At 49.5% G+C, this 16,818-nt stretch overlaps 1 protein-coding gene across 1 annotated transcript in view; it reads left to right on the top strand.

Moving 5' to 3' along the window:
• Positions 1-14,917, top strand: part of LOC139543133 (CDK5 and ABL1 enzyme substrate 2-like) — a 102,263-nt gene extending 87,346 nt beyond the window's left edge. Inside the window, exons 7-9 of the mRNA XM_071349351.1 lie at positions 340-446; positions 4,286-4,490; positions 10,120-14,917. Coding sequence (XP_071205452.1) covers positions 340-446; positions 4,286-4,490; positions 10,120-10,260 — 453 coding nt within the window. The 3' untranslated portion in view covers positions 10,261-14,917. The remainder of the gene's footprint in view (positions 1-339; positions 447-4,285; positions 4,491-10,119) is intronic.
• The last annotated feature ends 1,901 nt before the right edge of the window (positions 14,918-16,818 follow it).

Below are 16,818 nucleotides of genomic sequence, written 5' to 3'. Positions count from 1 at the left end.
CCCCTACCCCCTCTCTCTCTTCCCCCCCTCTCCTCTCCTTCCCTCTCTCTACCTATCTCCCCCCCCTACCCCTCTCTCTCTTCCCCCCTCTCCTCTCCTTCCCTCTCTCTCCCTATCTCCTACCCCTACCTCCCTCTCTCTCTTCCCCTCCCTCTCTCTACCTATCTCCTCCCCCTACCCCCTCTCTCTCTCTTCCCCCCCTCTCCTTCCCTCTCTCTCCCCCTTCCTCTCTCCACTCCCTCCTCTCTCTCTCCCTCCCTCTTTCCTTCTCCCCCCCTCCTTCCCTCTCTCTTCTTCTCTCTCTCCCTCTCTCCTCCCCCCCGCTCTCCCTCACTCTAGACGACAGTGATAGAGTACGTGAAGCCATCTGATCTGAAAAAGGACATGAACGAGACGTTTAAAGAGAAGTTTCCTCAAGTCAAGCTGACTCTCAGCAAGATCAGGAGGTATACTACTGTAGTGTGTGTGTGTGTGTGTGTGTGTGTGTGTGTGTGTGTGTGTGTGTGTGTGTGTGTGTGTGTGTGTGTGTGTGTGTGTGTGTGTGTGTGTGTGTGTGTGTGTGTGTGTGTGTGTGTGTGTGTGTGTGTGTGTGTGTGTGTGTGTGTGTGTGTGTGTGTGTGTGTGTGTGTGTGTGTGTGTGTGTGTGTGTGTGTGTGTGTGTGTGTGCACGGTCATTTCCATAGATGTTTTGTCTTAATCTTATCCCAACACCCCCTCCCTCCCCCCTCTCTGTTCCCCTCTCTCTTCCCTCCTCTCTCTCTCCCTCTCGCTCTCACCCTCTCTCTTCCCCCTCTCTCTCTCCCTCTCACCCTCTCTCTTCCCCCTCTCTCTCTCCCTCTCCCTCTCACTCTCTCTCTTCCCCCCTCTCTCTCTCCCTCTCCCTCTCTCTTCCCCCTCTCCCTCTCCCTCTCACCCTCTCTCTTCCCCCCTCTCTCTCTCCCTCTCACCCTCTCTCTTCCCCCCCTCTCTCTCTCCCTCTCACTCTCACCCTCTCTCTTCCCCCCCTCTCTCTCTCCCTCTCACCCTCTCTCTTCCCCCCCTCTCTCTCTCCCTCTCACTCTCACCCTCTCTCTCCCCCCCTCTCTCTTCCCCCCTTCTCTCTCTCCCTGTGTATTGATTTTAAGAAAGGCATTGATGTTTATGGTTAAGTACACATTGGAGCAATGACAGTCATTGATTGATTGTTTTTTATAAGATAAGTTTAATGCTAGCTAGCAATTTACCTTAGCTTACTGCATTCGCGTAACAGGCAGGCTCCTCGTGGAGTGCAATGTAATCAGGTGTTAGAGCATTGGACTAGTTAACTGTAAGGTTGCAAGATTGAATCCCCCGAGCTGACAAGGTTAAAAATCTGTCGTTCTGCCCCTTAACGAGGCAAAACGTTCCTAGGCCGTCATTGAAAATAAGAATGTGTTCTTAACTGACTTGCCTAGTTAAATAAAGATTAAATAATTAAATTTGAAATCGACCCCGATTAATCGGTCGACCTCTACTAGGTACCCCCCTTTCTGTTGTACAACTGACTAGGTATCCCCCCCTTTCTGTTGTACAACTGACTAGGTATCCCCCTTTCTGTTGTACAACTGACTAGGTATACCCCCTTTCTGTTGTACAACTGACTAGGTATCCCCCTTTCTGTTGTACAACTGACTAGGTATCCCCCCTTTCTGTTGTACAACTGACTAGGTATCCCCCTTTCTGTTGTACAACTGACTAGGTATACCCCCTTTCTGTTGTATAACTGACTAGGTATCCCCCTTTCTGTTGTACAACTGACTAGGTATCCCCCCTTTCTGTTGTACAACTGACTAGGTATCCCCCCTTTCTGTTGTACAACTGACTAGGTATCCCCCCTTTCTGTTGTACAACTGACTAGGTATACCCCTTTCTGTTGTACAACTGACTAGGTATCCCCCCTTTCTGTTGTACAACTGACTAGGTATCCCCCCTTTCTGTTGTACAACTGACTAGGTATCCCCCTTTCTGTTGTACAACTGACTAGGTATCCCCCCTTTCTGTTGTACAACTGACTAGGTATCCCCCCTTTCTGTTGTACAACTGACTAGGTATCCCCCCTTTCTGTTGTACAACTGACTAGGTATCCCCCTTTCTGTTGTACAACTGACTAGGTATCCCCCCTTTCTGTTGTACAACTGACTAGGTATCCCCCTTTCTGTTGTACAACTGACTAGGTACCCCCCTTTCTGTTGTACAACTGACTAGGTATCCCCCTTTCTGTTGTACAACTGACTAGGTATCCCCCCTTTCTGTTGTATAACTGACTAGGTATCCCCTTTTCTGTTGTATAACTGACTAGGTACCCCCATTTCTGTTGTACAACTGACTAGGTATCCCCCTTTCTGTTGTATAACTGACTAGGTATCCCCCCTTTCTGTTGTACAACTGACTAGGTATCCCCCTTTATGTTGTACAACTGACTAGGTATCCCCCTGTCTGTTGTACAACTGACTAGGTATCCCCCCTTTCTGTTGTACAACTGACTAGGTATCCCCCTTTCTGTTGTACAACTGACTAGGTATCCCCCTTTCTGTTGTACAACTGACTAGGTATCCCTTCTTTCTGTTGTACAACTGACTAGGTATCCCCCTTTCTGTTGTATAACTGACTAGGTATCCCCCTTTCTGTTGTACAACTGACTAGGTATCCCCCTTTCTGTTGTACAACTGACTAGGTATCCCCCTTTCTGTTGTATAACTGACTAGGTATCCCCCTTTCTGTTGTATAACTGACTAGGTATCCCCCTTTCTGTTGTACAACTGACTAGGTATCCCCCCTTTCTGTTGTATAACTGACTAGGTATCCCCCTTTCTGTTGTACAACTGACTAGGTATCCCCCCTTTCTGTTGTACAACTGACTAGGTATCCCCCCTTTCTGTTGTACAACTGACTAGGTATCCCCCTTTCTGTTGTACAACTGACTAGGTATCCCCCTTTCTGTTGTATAACTGACTAGGTATCCCCCTTTCTGTTGTATAACTGACTAGGTATCCCCCTTTCTGTTGTACAACTGACTAGGTATCCCCCCTTTCTGTTGTATAACTGACTAGGTATCCCCCTTTCTGTTGTACAACTGACTAGGTATCCCCCCTTTCTGTTGTACAACTGACTAGGTATCCCCCCTTTCTGTTGTACAACTGACTAGGTATCCCCCTTTCTGTTGTACAACTGACTAGGTATCCCCCCTTTCTGTTGTACAACTGACTAGGTATCCCCCTTTCTGTTGTACAACTGACTAGGTATCCCCCTTTCTGTTGTACAACTGACTAGGTATCCCCCCTTTCTGTTGTACAACTGACTAGGTATCCCCATTTAACATGTATTCATTGTTGTTGTTGATAAAAATAAAAATAAATACATTATTTGTTTATCGTTTAAATTTTATTACAACCAAACACCTTCCTGGTTTTATGGTTACAACGGACGTCCGTGACTCGCTTTCTCAAATCTTCTGGAGATGTGTGAATGCAGTCTGATCTGTAAAATGGTTCCAATTATGTTGATAAACCACAGGGGAGCAGTGGAACGGGGAGAGGACGTTCTCTCTCTCTCTCTCTATTCATATAGGATCTTTGTCCTGCTACTGTGAACAGTTTGGATGTGTGTAAAAACCCTCTATAATCTGTGTTGTTTGAAATGATGGTGCCTGTAAGTGTGACGTAGCCTATTTAAAACAAGTTGTTGTTTAATTTAGAGTTTAATTAGAGTTATTAATTATATTTTTTTAGACCTTATCAATAATGAATGAAAATGTTTCTTATTGACATTGTTTGCCATGTCCCTGCTCAGCCATAATGCATTTTACAGTAGTCTTAGCCCCTATATCAGTGTGAATGCTATTGAAGCCAATAAAATGACTTAGAACAAGTTAACATATTTAGCAAAGATGTCTACGTTATATTTTTTTGTTTCTGACATTGGAATTGGTGTTGTTTCCGAGGCAACAAAAAACACAACTTGAAACAACCACATATTTCACCATGGAGCACGTTCTGATTGGCCAGTGAGGGGCCTCGACACACCCACAACACCCACAACGACACACCCACAACCAAGCCTCGACACACCCACAACTTGTTCATTCATAAAAACGTGGCCCCTTTTCGCGGCAACGCCAGGAAGCGCGCCGATAATTGGTGATCGTGAAAATCGCAAACAATATTTCGGACACACCACTGGACCTATAGCGCTACCTGCGTTTAGATTGAGTTAGGTTTGTTAAAATAGAAACCCAATCGATCTCTCTCTCTCTCTCTCTCTCCTCCAGTCTGAAAAGGGAGATACGTACGGTGGGTGATGACTGCGGACTGCAGCCGGTCACCGTGGCGATGGCGTTTGTGTACTTTGAGAAGCTGGTCCTCCAGGGGCGACTCAACAAACACAACAGGAAGTTGGTGTGCGCCGCCTGCGTGCTCCTCGCCGCTAAGATCAGCAGCGACCTCAAGAAGCAGGACGTCACGCAGCTCATAGATGTACCTGTATATTATTACTATTCTCTTTATCATAGATGTACCTGTATATTATTACTATTCTCTTTATCATAGATGTACCTGTATATTATTACTATTCTCTTTATCATAGATGTACCTGTATATTATTACTATTCTCTTTATCATAGATGTACCTGTATATTATTACTATTCTCTTTATCATAGATGTACCTGTACATTATTACTATTCTCTTTATCATAGATGTACCTGTATATTATTACTATTCTCTTTATCATAGATGTACCTGTATATTATTACTATTCTCTTTATGGGCTGTCTTGTTGTGTTTTCTTTATGAGAGCTTGTTGTTGGACCAACGTTAAGCTCCTGGACTCAACTAACAACCTCCGTTCAGAGTTCTTTCTCATCCCAAGAACAGGCCTATCCTGGGAAACGCTTTCAGTCATGTTGCTCCGTTGTTTAGGGTTTCCTTTTGTTACCTTAGGCTGTTCCCCTCTCTGACCCCATGGCCCTCTGACCCCCATGACCCCTCTGACCCCCATGACCCCTCTGACCCCCATGACCCCTCTGACCCCCATGGCCCCCCTGACCCCCATGGCCCCTCTGACCCCCATGACCCCTCTGACCCCCATGACCCCTCTGACCCCCATGACCCCCCTGACCTCCATGGCACCCCTGACCCCCATGCCCCTCTGACCCCCATGGCCCCCATGACCCCCATGACCCCTCTGACCCCCATGGCCCCTCTGACCCCCATGACCCCTCTGACCCCCATGACCCCTCTGACCCCCATGGCCCCTCTGACCCCCATGGCCCCTCTGACCCCCATGGCCCTCTGACCCCCATGGCCCCTCTGACCCCCATGGCCCTCTGACCCCCATGGCCCTCTGACCCCCATGCCCCTCTGACCCCCATGGCCCTCTGACCCCCATGGCCCTCTGACCCCCATGGCCCTCTGACCCCCATGGCCCCTCTGACCCCCATGGCCCTTTGACCCCCATGCCCCTCTGACCCCCATGGCCCTCTGACCCCCATGGCCCTCTGACCCCCATGGCCCTCTGACCCCCATGGCCCCTCTGACCCCCATGGCCCTCTGACCCCCATGGCCCTCTGACCCCTCTGACTCCCATGGCACTTTGACCCCCATGGCCCTTTGACCCCCATGGCCCTCTGACCCCCATGGTCTCTCTGACCCCCATGACCCCCTGACCTCCATGGCACCCCTGACCCCCATGGCCCCCATGGCCCTCTGACTCCCATGGCACTTTGACCCCCATGGCCCTTTGACCCCCATGACCCCCCTGACCCCCATGGCCCTCTGACCCCCATGGCCCTCTGACCCCCATGGCCCTCTGACCCCCATGGCCCCTCTGACCCCCATGGCCCTCTGACACCCATGGCCCCTCTGACCCCCATGGCCCCTCTGACCCCCATGGCCCCCATGGCCCCTCTGACCTCCATGGCCCCTCTGACCCCCATGCCCCTCTGACCCCCATGGCCCTCTGACCCCCATGGCCCCTCTGACCCCCATGGCCCCTCTGACCCCCATGGCCCTCTGACCCCCATGGCCCTCTGACCCCCATGGCCCCTCTGACCCCCATGGCCCTCTGACCCCCATGGCCCCTCTGACCCCCTTGGCCCCTCTGACCCCCATGGCCCTCTGACCCCCATGGCCCTCTGACCCCCATGGCCCCTCTGACCCCCATGGCCCTCTGACCCCCATGGCCCCTCTGACCCCCATGGCCCTCTGACCCCCATGGCCCTCTGACCCCCGTGGCCCCTCTGACCCCCGTGGCCCCTCTGACCCCCGTGGCCCTCTGACCCCCATGGCCCTCTGACCCCCGTGGCCCCTCTGACCCCCGTGGCCCTCTGACCCCCATGGCCCTTTGACCCCCATGCCCCTCTGACCCCCATGGCCCTCTGACCCCCATGGCCCTCTGACCCCCATGGCCCTCTGACCCCCATGGCCCCTCTGACCCCCATGGCCCTTTGACCCCCATGCCCCTCTGACCCCCATGGCCCTCTGACCCCCATGGCCCTCTGACCCCCATGGCCCCTCTGACCCCCATGGCCCTCTGACCCCCATGGCCCTCTGACCCCCATGGCCCCTCTGACCCCCATGGCCCCTCTGACCCCCATGGCCCTCTGACCCCCATGACCCCCATGGCCCCTCTGACCCCCATGGCCCTCTGACCCCCATGGCCCCTCTGACCCCCATGGCCCCTCTGACCCCCCTGGCCCTCTGACCCCCATGGCCCTCTGACCCCCATGGCCCTCTGACCCCCATGGCCCCTCTGACCCCCATGGCCCTCTGACCCCCATGGCCCCTCTGACCCCCATGGCCCCTCTGACCCCCATGGCCCTCTGACCCCCATGGCCCTCTGACCCCCATGGCCCTCTGACCCCCATGGCCCTCTAACCCCCATGGCCCTCTGACCCCCATGGCCCTCTGACCCCCATGGCCCCTCTGACCCATGGCCCTCTGACCCCCATGGCCCCTCTGACCCCCATGGCCCTCTGACCCCCATGACCCCTCTGACCCCCATGGCCCTCTGACCCCCATGGCCCCTCTGACCCCCATGGCCCTCTGACCCCCATGGCCCTCTGACCCCCATGGCCCTCTGACCCCCGTGGCCCCTCTGACCCCCGTGGCCCCTCTGACCCCCGTGGCCCCTCTGACCCCCGTGGCCCTCTGACCCCCATGGCCCTCTGACCCCCATGGCCCTCTGACCCCCGTGGCCCCTCTGACCCCCGTGGCCCTCTGACCCCCATGGCCCTTTGACCCCCATGCCCCTCTGACCCCCATGGCCCTCTGACCCCCATGGCCCTCTGACCCCCATGGCCCTCTGACCCCCATGGCCCTCTGACCCCCATGGCCCTCTGACCCCCATGGGCCCTTTGACCCCCATGGCCCTCTGACCCCCATGGCCCTCTGACCCCCATGGCCCCTCTGACCCCCATGGCCCTCTGACCCCCATGGCCCCTCTGACCCCCATGGCCCCTCTGACCCCCATGGCCCTCTGACCCCCATGACCCCCATGGCCCCTCTGACCCCCATGGCCCTCTGACCCCCATGGCCCCTCTGACCCCCATGGCCCCTCTGACCCCCCTGGCCCTCTGACCCCCATGGCCCTCTGACCCCCATGGCCCCTCTGACCCCCATGGCCCTCTGACCCCCATGGCCCCTCTGACCCCCATGGCCCCTCTGACCCCCATGGCCCTCTGACCCCCATGGCCCTCTGACCCCCATGGCCCTTTGACCCCCATGGCCCTCTGACCCCCATGGCCCTCTAACCCCCATGGCCCTCTGACCCCCATGGCCCTCTGACCCCCATGGCCCCTCTGACCCATGGCCCTCTGACCCCCATGGCCCCTCTGACCCCCATGGCCCTCTGACCCCCATGACCCCTCTGACCCCCATGGCCCCTCTGACCCCCATGGCCCCTCTGACCCCCATGGCCCTCTGACCCCCATGGCCCCTCTGACCCCCATGACCCCTCTGACCCCCATGGCCCTCTGACCCCCATGGCCCCTCTGACCCCCATGGCCCTCTGACCCCCATGGCCCTCTGACCCCCATGGCCCTCTGACCCCCATGGCCCTCATGTTCTTCTTACACAAAGCAGCAGTTAGTAGGGACATTATATAACAGTTTATATTGCTAAACCTCAGATCTTCCTGTTGTGGAAACTGACCCTGAGACTGTTCATTTTTATTGTTTATTTCACTTTTGTATGTTATCTACCTCACTTGCTTTGGAAATGTTAACATATGTTTCCCATGCCGATAAAGCCCCTTGAATTGAATTGACTGATATCTAAGGGCAAATCTAAAATGGCACCCTATTTACTATGTGGCTCTGGCCAAAAGTAGTGTACTAGGGAATAGGTTACCTCCTAGCTCTTTAATAGCCCTTAAAGTCATCCTCTGTTTTTCTCTCTCTCTCTCTCTCTCTCTCTCTCTCTCTCTCTCTCTCTCTCTCTCTCTCTCTCTCTCTCTCTCTCTCTCTCTCTCTCTCTCTCTCTCTCTCTCTCTCTCTCTCTCTCTCTCTCTCTCTCTCTCTCTCTCCTCTCTCTTCTTTCCCTCCCTTCTCTTCTCTCTCTCTCTCTCTTCACTCTCTCCTCTCTCTCTCTCTTCTTTCCCTCTCTTCTCTCCCTCCTCTCTCTTTTCTCCCTCCCCTCTCTTCTCTCTCTCTCTTCACTCTCTCCTCTCTCTTCTTTCCCTCCCCTCTCTTCTCTCTCTCTCTCTTCACTCTCTCCTCTCTCTCTCTCTTCTTTCCCTCCCCTCTCTTCTCTCCCTCCTCTCTCTTTTCTCCCTGCCCTCTCTTCTCTCTCTCTCTTCACTCTCTCCTCTCTCTTCTTTCCCTCCCCTCTCTTCTCTCTCTCTCTTCACTCTCTCCTCTCTCTCACTCTTCTTTCGCTCCCCTCTCTTCTCTCCCTCCTCTCTCTTTTCTCCCTCCCCTCTCTTCTCTCTCCCTCTTCACTCTCTCCTCTCTCTTCTTTCCCTCCCCTCTCTTCTCTCTCTCTCTTCACTCTCTCCTCTCTCTCTCTTCTTTACCTCCCCTCTCTTCTCTCCCTCCTCTCTCTTTTCTCCCTCCCCTCTCTTCTCTCTCTCTCTTCACTCTCTCCTCTCTCTTCTTTCCCTCCCCTCTCTTCTCTCTCTCTCTTCACTCTCTCCTCTCTCTCACTCTTCTTTCGCTCCCCTCTCTTCTCTCCCTCCTCTATCTTTTCTCCCTCCCTTCTCTTCTCTCTCTCTCTTCATTCTCTCCTCTCTCTTCTTACCCTCCCTTCTCTTCTCTCTCTCTCTTCACTCTCTCCTCTCTCTTCTTACCCTCCCCTCTCTTCTCTCTCTCTCTTCCCTCTCTCCTCTCTCTTCTTACCCTCCCCTCTCTTCTCTCTCTCTCTCGCTTATCTCTCTCCTCTCTCCTCTCTCTTCTTACCCTCCCCTCTCTCCTCTCTCTTCTTACCCTCCCCTCTCTTCTCTCTCTCTCTCGCTTATCTCTCTCCTCTCTCCTCTCTCTTCTTACCCTCCCCTCTCTCCTCTCTCTTCTTACCCTCCTCTCTCTCCTCTCTCTTCTTACCTTCCCCTCTCTTCTCTCTCTCTCTCTTCACTTTCTCCTCTGTCTTCTTACCCTCCCCTCTCTTCTCTCTCTCTCTTCACTCTCTCCTCTCTCTTCTTACCCTCCCCTCTCTTCTCTCTCTCTCTTCACTCTCTCCTCTCTCTTCTTACCCTCCCCTCTCTTCTCTCTCTCTCTTCACTCTCTCCTCTCTCTTCTTACCCTCCCCTCTCTTCTCTCTCTCTCTTCACTCTCTCCTCTCTCTTCTTACCCTCCCCTCTCTCCTCTCTCTTCTTACCCTCCCCTCTCTTCTCTCTCTCTCTCGCTTATCTCTCTCCTCTCTCTTCTTACTCTCTCCTCTCTCTTCTTACCCTCCCCTCTCTCCTCTCTCTTCTTACCCTCCCCTCTCTTCTCTCTCTCTCTCTCTTATCTCTCTTTTCTCTCTCTCCTCTCCCCTCTCTCCTCTCTCCTAACTCTCTCTTCACTCTCTCCTCTCTCTCTCTCTTCACTCTCTCCTCTCTCTTCTCTCTCCCTCCCCTCTCTCCCTCCCCTCTCTCCCTCCCCCTCTCCTCTCTCCTAACTCTTCCTCTGCAGAAACTAGAGGAGCGTTTCCGTATCAGTCGGCGGGAGTTGATCCCGTTTGAGTTCACTATCCTTGTTGCCCTGGAGATGGCTCTGTACCTGCCCGAGAGAGCCATCATGCCACACTACCGACGCCTGGTGCAGCAGAACTAGGACCAGACCCCTGCCACGCCCACTGGGACAGGAGCCCCACCTACTAGGACTGAAGACTGGACATCAATCAGTCAATCAATCAATTTATAAAGCCCTTCTTACACAAAGTGCTGTACAGAAACCCAGCCTAAAACCCCAAACAGCAAGCAATGCAGATGTAGAAGCACGGGGGGGTGGGGATGAAGGAGAGACAAATTAAGGCGATTAAAGGGAGCGGAGATGGAAGGGAAGAAGATGATGAGAGAAATTAAGAGAGAGATGACGTGGTAAAGGCTTAGGTATGTCCCGTGACACCCATGAAATCCTTAGCACTGACCACACACTCATAATCAGTAACAATACTGGTATTTGCCCTCACGAGAAGCAGAAACGACACCTATAATGTCATCAAACTACATCTATTCCTACACGTTCTGAACCTGAACGTGTTCATGCTGCCATTTTCCCCTAGAGGGCGGTCAAGTTCAACAGTAGCATTGGGATCAAATGTGAGGTCTGTCACTTTACCACAGGAATACCGGTTACTAGTTAGCATCATGAGTCGTGACTTTACCACAGGGATGCCGGTTACTAGTTAGCATCATGAGTCGTGACTTTACCACAGGGATACCGGTTACTAGTTAGCAACATGAGTCGTGACTTTACCACAGGAATACCGGTTACTAGTTAGCAACATGAGTCGTGACTTTACCACAGGAATACCGGTTACTAGTTAGCATCATGAGTCGTGACTTTACCACAGGGATGCCAGTTACTAGTTAGCAACATGAGTCGTGACTTTACCACAGGGATACCGGTTACTAATTAGCATCATGAGTCGTGACTTTACCACAGGGATACCGGTTACTAGTTCGCAACATGAGTCGTGACTTTACCACAGGGATATCGGTTACTAGTTAGCATCATGAGTCGTGACTTTACCACAGGAATACCAGTTACTAGTTAGCATCATGAGTCGTGACTTTACCACAGGAATACCGGTTACTAGTTAGCATCATGAGTCGTGACTTTACCACAGGAATACCAGTTACTAGTTAGCATCATGAGTCGTGACTTTACCACAGGAATACCGGTTACTAGTTAGCAACATGAGTCGTGACTTTACCACAGGAATACCGGTTACTAGTTAGCAACATGAGTCGTGACTTTACCACAGGAATACCGGTTACTAGTTAGCAACATGAGTCGTGACTTTACCACAGGGATGCCAGTTACTAGTTAGCATCATGAGTCGTGACTTTACCACAGGAATACCAGTTACTAGTTAGCATCATGAGTCGTGACTTTACCACAGGAATACCGGTTACTAGTTAGCAACATGAGTCGTGACTTTACCACAGGGATGCCAGTTACTAGTTAGCATCATGAGTCGTGACTTTACCACAGGAATACCAGTTACTAGTTAGCATCATGAGTCGTGACTTTACCACAGGAATACCGGTTACTAGTTAGCAACATGAGTCGTGACTTTACCACAGGAATACCGGTTACTAGTTAGCAACATGAGTCGTGACTTTACCACAGGGATGCCAGTTACTAGTTAGCATCATGAGTCGTGACTTTACCACAGGGATACCGGTTACTAGTTAGCAACATGAGTCGTGACTTTACCACAGGAATACCGGTTACTAGTTAGCATCATGAGTCGTGACTTTACCACAGGGATACCGGTTACTAGTTAGCAACATGAGTCGTGACTTTACCACAGGAATACCGGTTACTAGTTAGCATCATGAGTCGTGACTTTACCACAGGAATACCGGTTACTAGTTAGCATCATGAGTCGTGACTTTACCACAGGAATACCGGTTACTAGTTAGCATCATGAGTCGTGACTTTACCACAGGAATACCGGTTACTAGTTAGCATCATGAGTCGTGACTTTACCACAGGAATACCGGTTACTAGTTTGTAGTAATACTTCTCTCTCTCTCTCCTGTCAGTGTGTTAAAGGGAAAACAACATCACACAAACATTTAACCAAAAGTACATTTCATGTATTTATCCTTTCTGAGATGTATATTTATTATATTGTTTCAGCGCAGCATAAGGGATATTTATATTATAACCCTTGTAGCTTAACTCACATAGGTCTTATTCCAACATCATAACCAAGCATTTAGCCCTGTTTACACCATCATAACCAAGCATTTAGCCCTGTTTACACCATCATAACCAAGCATTTAGCCCTGTTTACACCATCATAACCAAGCATTTAGCCCTGTTTACACCATCATAACCAAGCATTTAGCCCTGTTTACACCATCATAACCAAGCATTTAGCCCTGTTTACACCATAGTAACCAACCATTTAGCCCTGTTTACACCATCATAACCAAGCATTTAGCCCTGTTTACACCATCATAACCAAGCATTTAGCCCTGTTTACACCATAGTAACCAACCATTTAGCCCTGTTTACACCATCATAGCCAAGCATCCATCTTTAGCCCTGTTTTATACTCGGTTCTAACATGCGTCTGTTGTCCTGATCTTGTCCACATTCTGATTGCGCCCACATTTGTCGCCAGGTGTAGACAATCAAAAGACACATTGCGATTTTGATTTTGATTAGCTCTTCCCTGACCGCTTCCGGAAGGTAGTCGAAGATGCATCTGGTACGGATACGGCCATATCCTGACAACGAAAGCGGATACACACTTGGCCAACGTTACGGTTGTCCCGTCCTCTCAAATAAATCACGCGGGCCAGTTGAGGTACTAATGCTGCATTCAAAACAACTGGGAACTCGGATATCTCCGGCTTCTGACGTCAGGGCGTTCAAGACAACTTGGAGCTACAACTGGGGGAAAAAATTGTTTTTCGAACGGTCATCCAACTCAGAATTCCAAGTTGGAAACTCGACCATCTTTCTAGAGCTCCGACTTTTCGACCTGAAGATCACTGACGTCATTATTTGACCTATTTGACCTTATTTGACCTATTTGACCTTGTTTTCTTTCCAGTTCCCAGTTGTCTTGAAAGCACCACAATTACGGACAACGATACCGCTACAATTCATCCATAAATAAGATCTTGGTCTTCATTAAAAACCAGACGAACCCAGTGTCCAGTTTCTTCAGATCTGGATGGGAACGTAAGAACCCACTGTCCAGTTTCTTCAGAGCTGGATGCAGTATTGGGTGACCATCCCACACCCGCCCACCCTTCATTCTGGACAGTGCTGTGGTAATATTAAGGGAAAGTTGCTGTGAATAGTCTAATTCAGTTTATATATCACATATGAAAAGTATGCAGGGGTATTATATTACAGTGTCTTGTCTATAAGTTAGGCCTCCACATTATACCTTGATATATAGGTACAAGGGAACATTAGACCTCCACATTATACCTTGATATATAGGTACAAGGGAACATTAGACCTCCACATTATACCTTGATATATAGGTACAAGGGAACATTAGACCTCCACATTATACCTTGATATATAGGTACAAGGGAACATTAGACCTCCACATTATACCTTGATATATAGGTACAAGGGAACATTAGACCTCCACATTATACCTTGATATATAGGTACAGGGGAACATTAGACCTCCACATTATACCTTGATATATATGTACAGGGGAACATTAGACCTCCACATTATACCTTGATATATAGGTACAAGGGAACATTAGACCTCCACATTATACCTTGATATATAGGTACAAGGGAACATTAGACCTCCACATTATACCTTGATATATAGGTACAAGGGAACATTAGACCTCCACATTATACCTTGATATATATGTACAGGGGAACATTAGACCTCCACATTATACCTTGATATATAGGTACAAGGGAACATTAGACCTCCACATTATACCTTGATATATATGTACAAGGGAACATTAGACCTCCACATTATACCTTGATATATAGGTACAAGGGAACATTAGACCTCCACATTATACCTTGATCTGAAGGTACAGGGGAACATTAGACCTCCACATTATACCTTGATCTGAAGGTACAGGGGAACATTAGACCTCCTTGTCGTGAACTGCTCTCTCTTGTTGCAACTCCATCATAGTCCATCTCATGCACCCGCAATACACGACACTGGGACGTGACCCGTAATAACAAATACACAACAATACACGGGACGTGACCCGTAATAACAAATGCACAACAATACACGGGACGTGACCCGTAATAACAAATACACAACAATTCACGGGACGTGACCCGTAATAACAAATGCACAACAATACACGGGACGTGACCCGTAATAACAAATGCACAACAATACACGGGACGTGACCCGTAATAACAAATGCACAACAATACACGGGACGTGACCCGTGATAACGAGTACACAACAATACACGGGATGTGACCCGTAATAACAAATGCACAACAATACACGGGACGTGACCCGTAATAACGAGTACACAATACACGCAGCACAAAAGTCGAAATAACAAAGCACAGGTACTCACAAGACCAACGGACATGGGAACACTAACCGACCAAGACAATGGTGAACAGAGGGCACGTATATACAATTACTAATCAGGGGGAATAGGAACCAGGTGTGGGTTATGAGACGAGACAGTCCGGGGTCGGGGGTAATGAATCCAGTTCAGTGACGCCTAGAAGGCCGGTGACCTAGACCTCCGGAGCTGGTGAACGGAACGAGCAGCAGTACCGGCGGGGGGGGGCGGGGTGGGGGGGGTGTGCTGTTTTCTGTTCATTTATAGAGCTTGTGTCATAAGGGAGGGCCGAGGCAGGTTGGAGTCATTTGCATACAGGGAGGGACCAGGGAATCGGATCACGATACGGACGCAGTGGGCAGATAAGAGACACGGTGTTACCATGTGTAAACGCGACAAACCTTGAACTGGATCGGATGACGACAACCACATGTTAATGCAAGGTGGAACCACGGCTGGTGAGGGTTTGTCCCAAACGGCACCCTATTCCCTATGTAGTGCATTACTTTAGCAACCTATTCCATATGTAGTGCACTACTTTAGCACCCTATTCCCTATGTAGTGCACTACTTTAGCACCCTATTCCCTATGTAGCGCACTACTTTAGCACCCTATTCCCTATGTAGTGCACTACTTTAGCACCCTATTTCCCTATGTAGCGCACTACTTTAGCACCCTATTCCCTATGTAGTGCACTACTTTAGCACCCTATTTCCCTATGTAGCGCACTACTTTAGCATCCTATTCCCTATGTAGCGCACTACTTTAGCACCCTATTCCCTATGTAGTGCACTACTTTAGCACCCTATTCCCTATGTAGTGCACTACTTTAGCACCCTATTCCCTATGTAGCGCACTACTTTAGCACCCTATTCCCTATGTAGTGCACTACTTTAGCACCCTATTCCCTATGTAGCGCACTACTTTAGCACCCTATTCCCTATGTAGCGCACTACTTTAGCACCCTATTCCCTATGTAGCGCACTACTTTAGCACCCTATTCCCTATGTAGTGCACTACTTTTCACCAGGGCCCTATGGGGGGGGGGGGGGGGGGGGGGGGGGTGCATCCCTGAGTCTTCCAGCTAGCATAGTCGATGAGCTACAGTGTACAGTATATTCACATTATGACTGTTGTCACTGACGGACTTCACAAATGGTGGCTCGTATCCCAAATGGCAAGGGCTCTGGTCTAAAGTAGGTCACTATTTATGGACTAGGGTACCATTTGGGGTGTCGCCCTCTAGTTCTGTGTCTGGTATTTTACTACATTTCAATTTCATGGTTAATCCCTTTTCCCTTTTTCAAAAGGGATGTTTTTTGTACTTTCCCCAAAGAGATACTGTTAATAACAGAATCATACGTTTGCAATGTGTTGTCAGACAGTATGGTTAATCCCTTTTCCCTTTTTCAAAAGGGGGCGTTTTTTGTACTTTCCCCAAAGAGATACTGTTAATAACAGAATCATACGTTTGCAATGTGTTGTCAGACAGTATGGTTAATCCCTTTTCCCTTTTTCAAAAGGGGGATGTTTTTTGTACTTTCCCCAAAGAGATACTGTTAATAACAGAATCATACGTTTGCAATGTGTTGTCAGACAGTATGGTTAATCCCTTTTCCCTTTTTCAAAAGGGGGACGTTTTTTGTACTTTCCCCAAAGAGATACTGTTAATAACAGAATCATACGTTTGCAATGTGTTGTCAGACAGTATGGTTAATCCCTTTTCCCTTTTTCAAAAGGGGGACGTTTTTTGTACTTTCCCCAAAGAGATACTGTTAATAACAGAATCATACGTTTGCAATGTGTTGTCAGACAGTATGGTTAATCCCTTTTCCCTTTTTCAAAAGGGGGACGTTTTTTGTACTTTCCCCAAAGAGATACTGTTAATAACAGAATCATACGTTTGCAATGTGTTGTCAGACAGTACGGTTAATCCCATTTCCCTTTTTCAAAAGGGGGACGTTTTTTGTACTTTTGGTAAATTTTTTAACAGTAGAGTAAAGATATGTCAGGGTGGTGTATGTATATATATATATATATATATATATATATATATATATATATATATATATATATATATATATATATATATATATATATATATATATATATA

The sequence above is a fragment of the Salvelinus alpinus genome, chromosome 17, assembly GCF_045679555.1.
Source record: "Salvelinus alpinus chromosome 17, SLU_Salpinus.1, whole genome shotgun sequence".
Taxonomy (NCBI): domain Eukaryota; kingdom Metazoa; phylum Chordata; class Actinopteri; order Salmoniformes; family Salmonidae; genus Salvelinus; species Salvelinus alpinus.
Note: the sequence above shows the minus strand (reverse complement) of the source record. Positions and strands in the feature narration are given on the sequence as shown.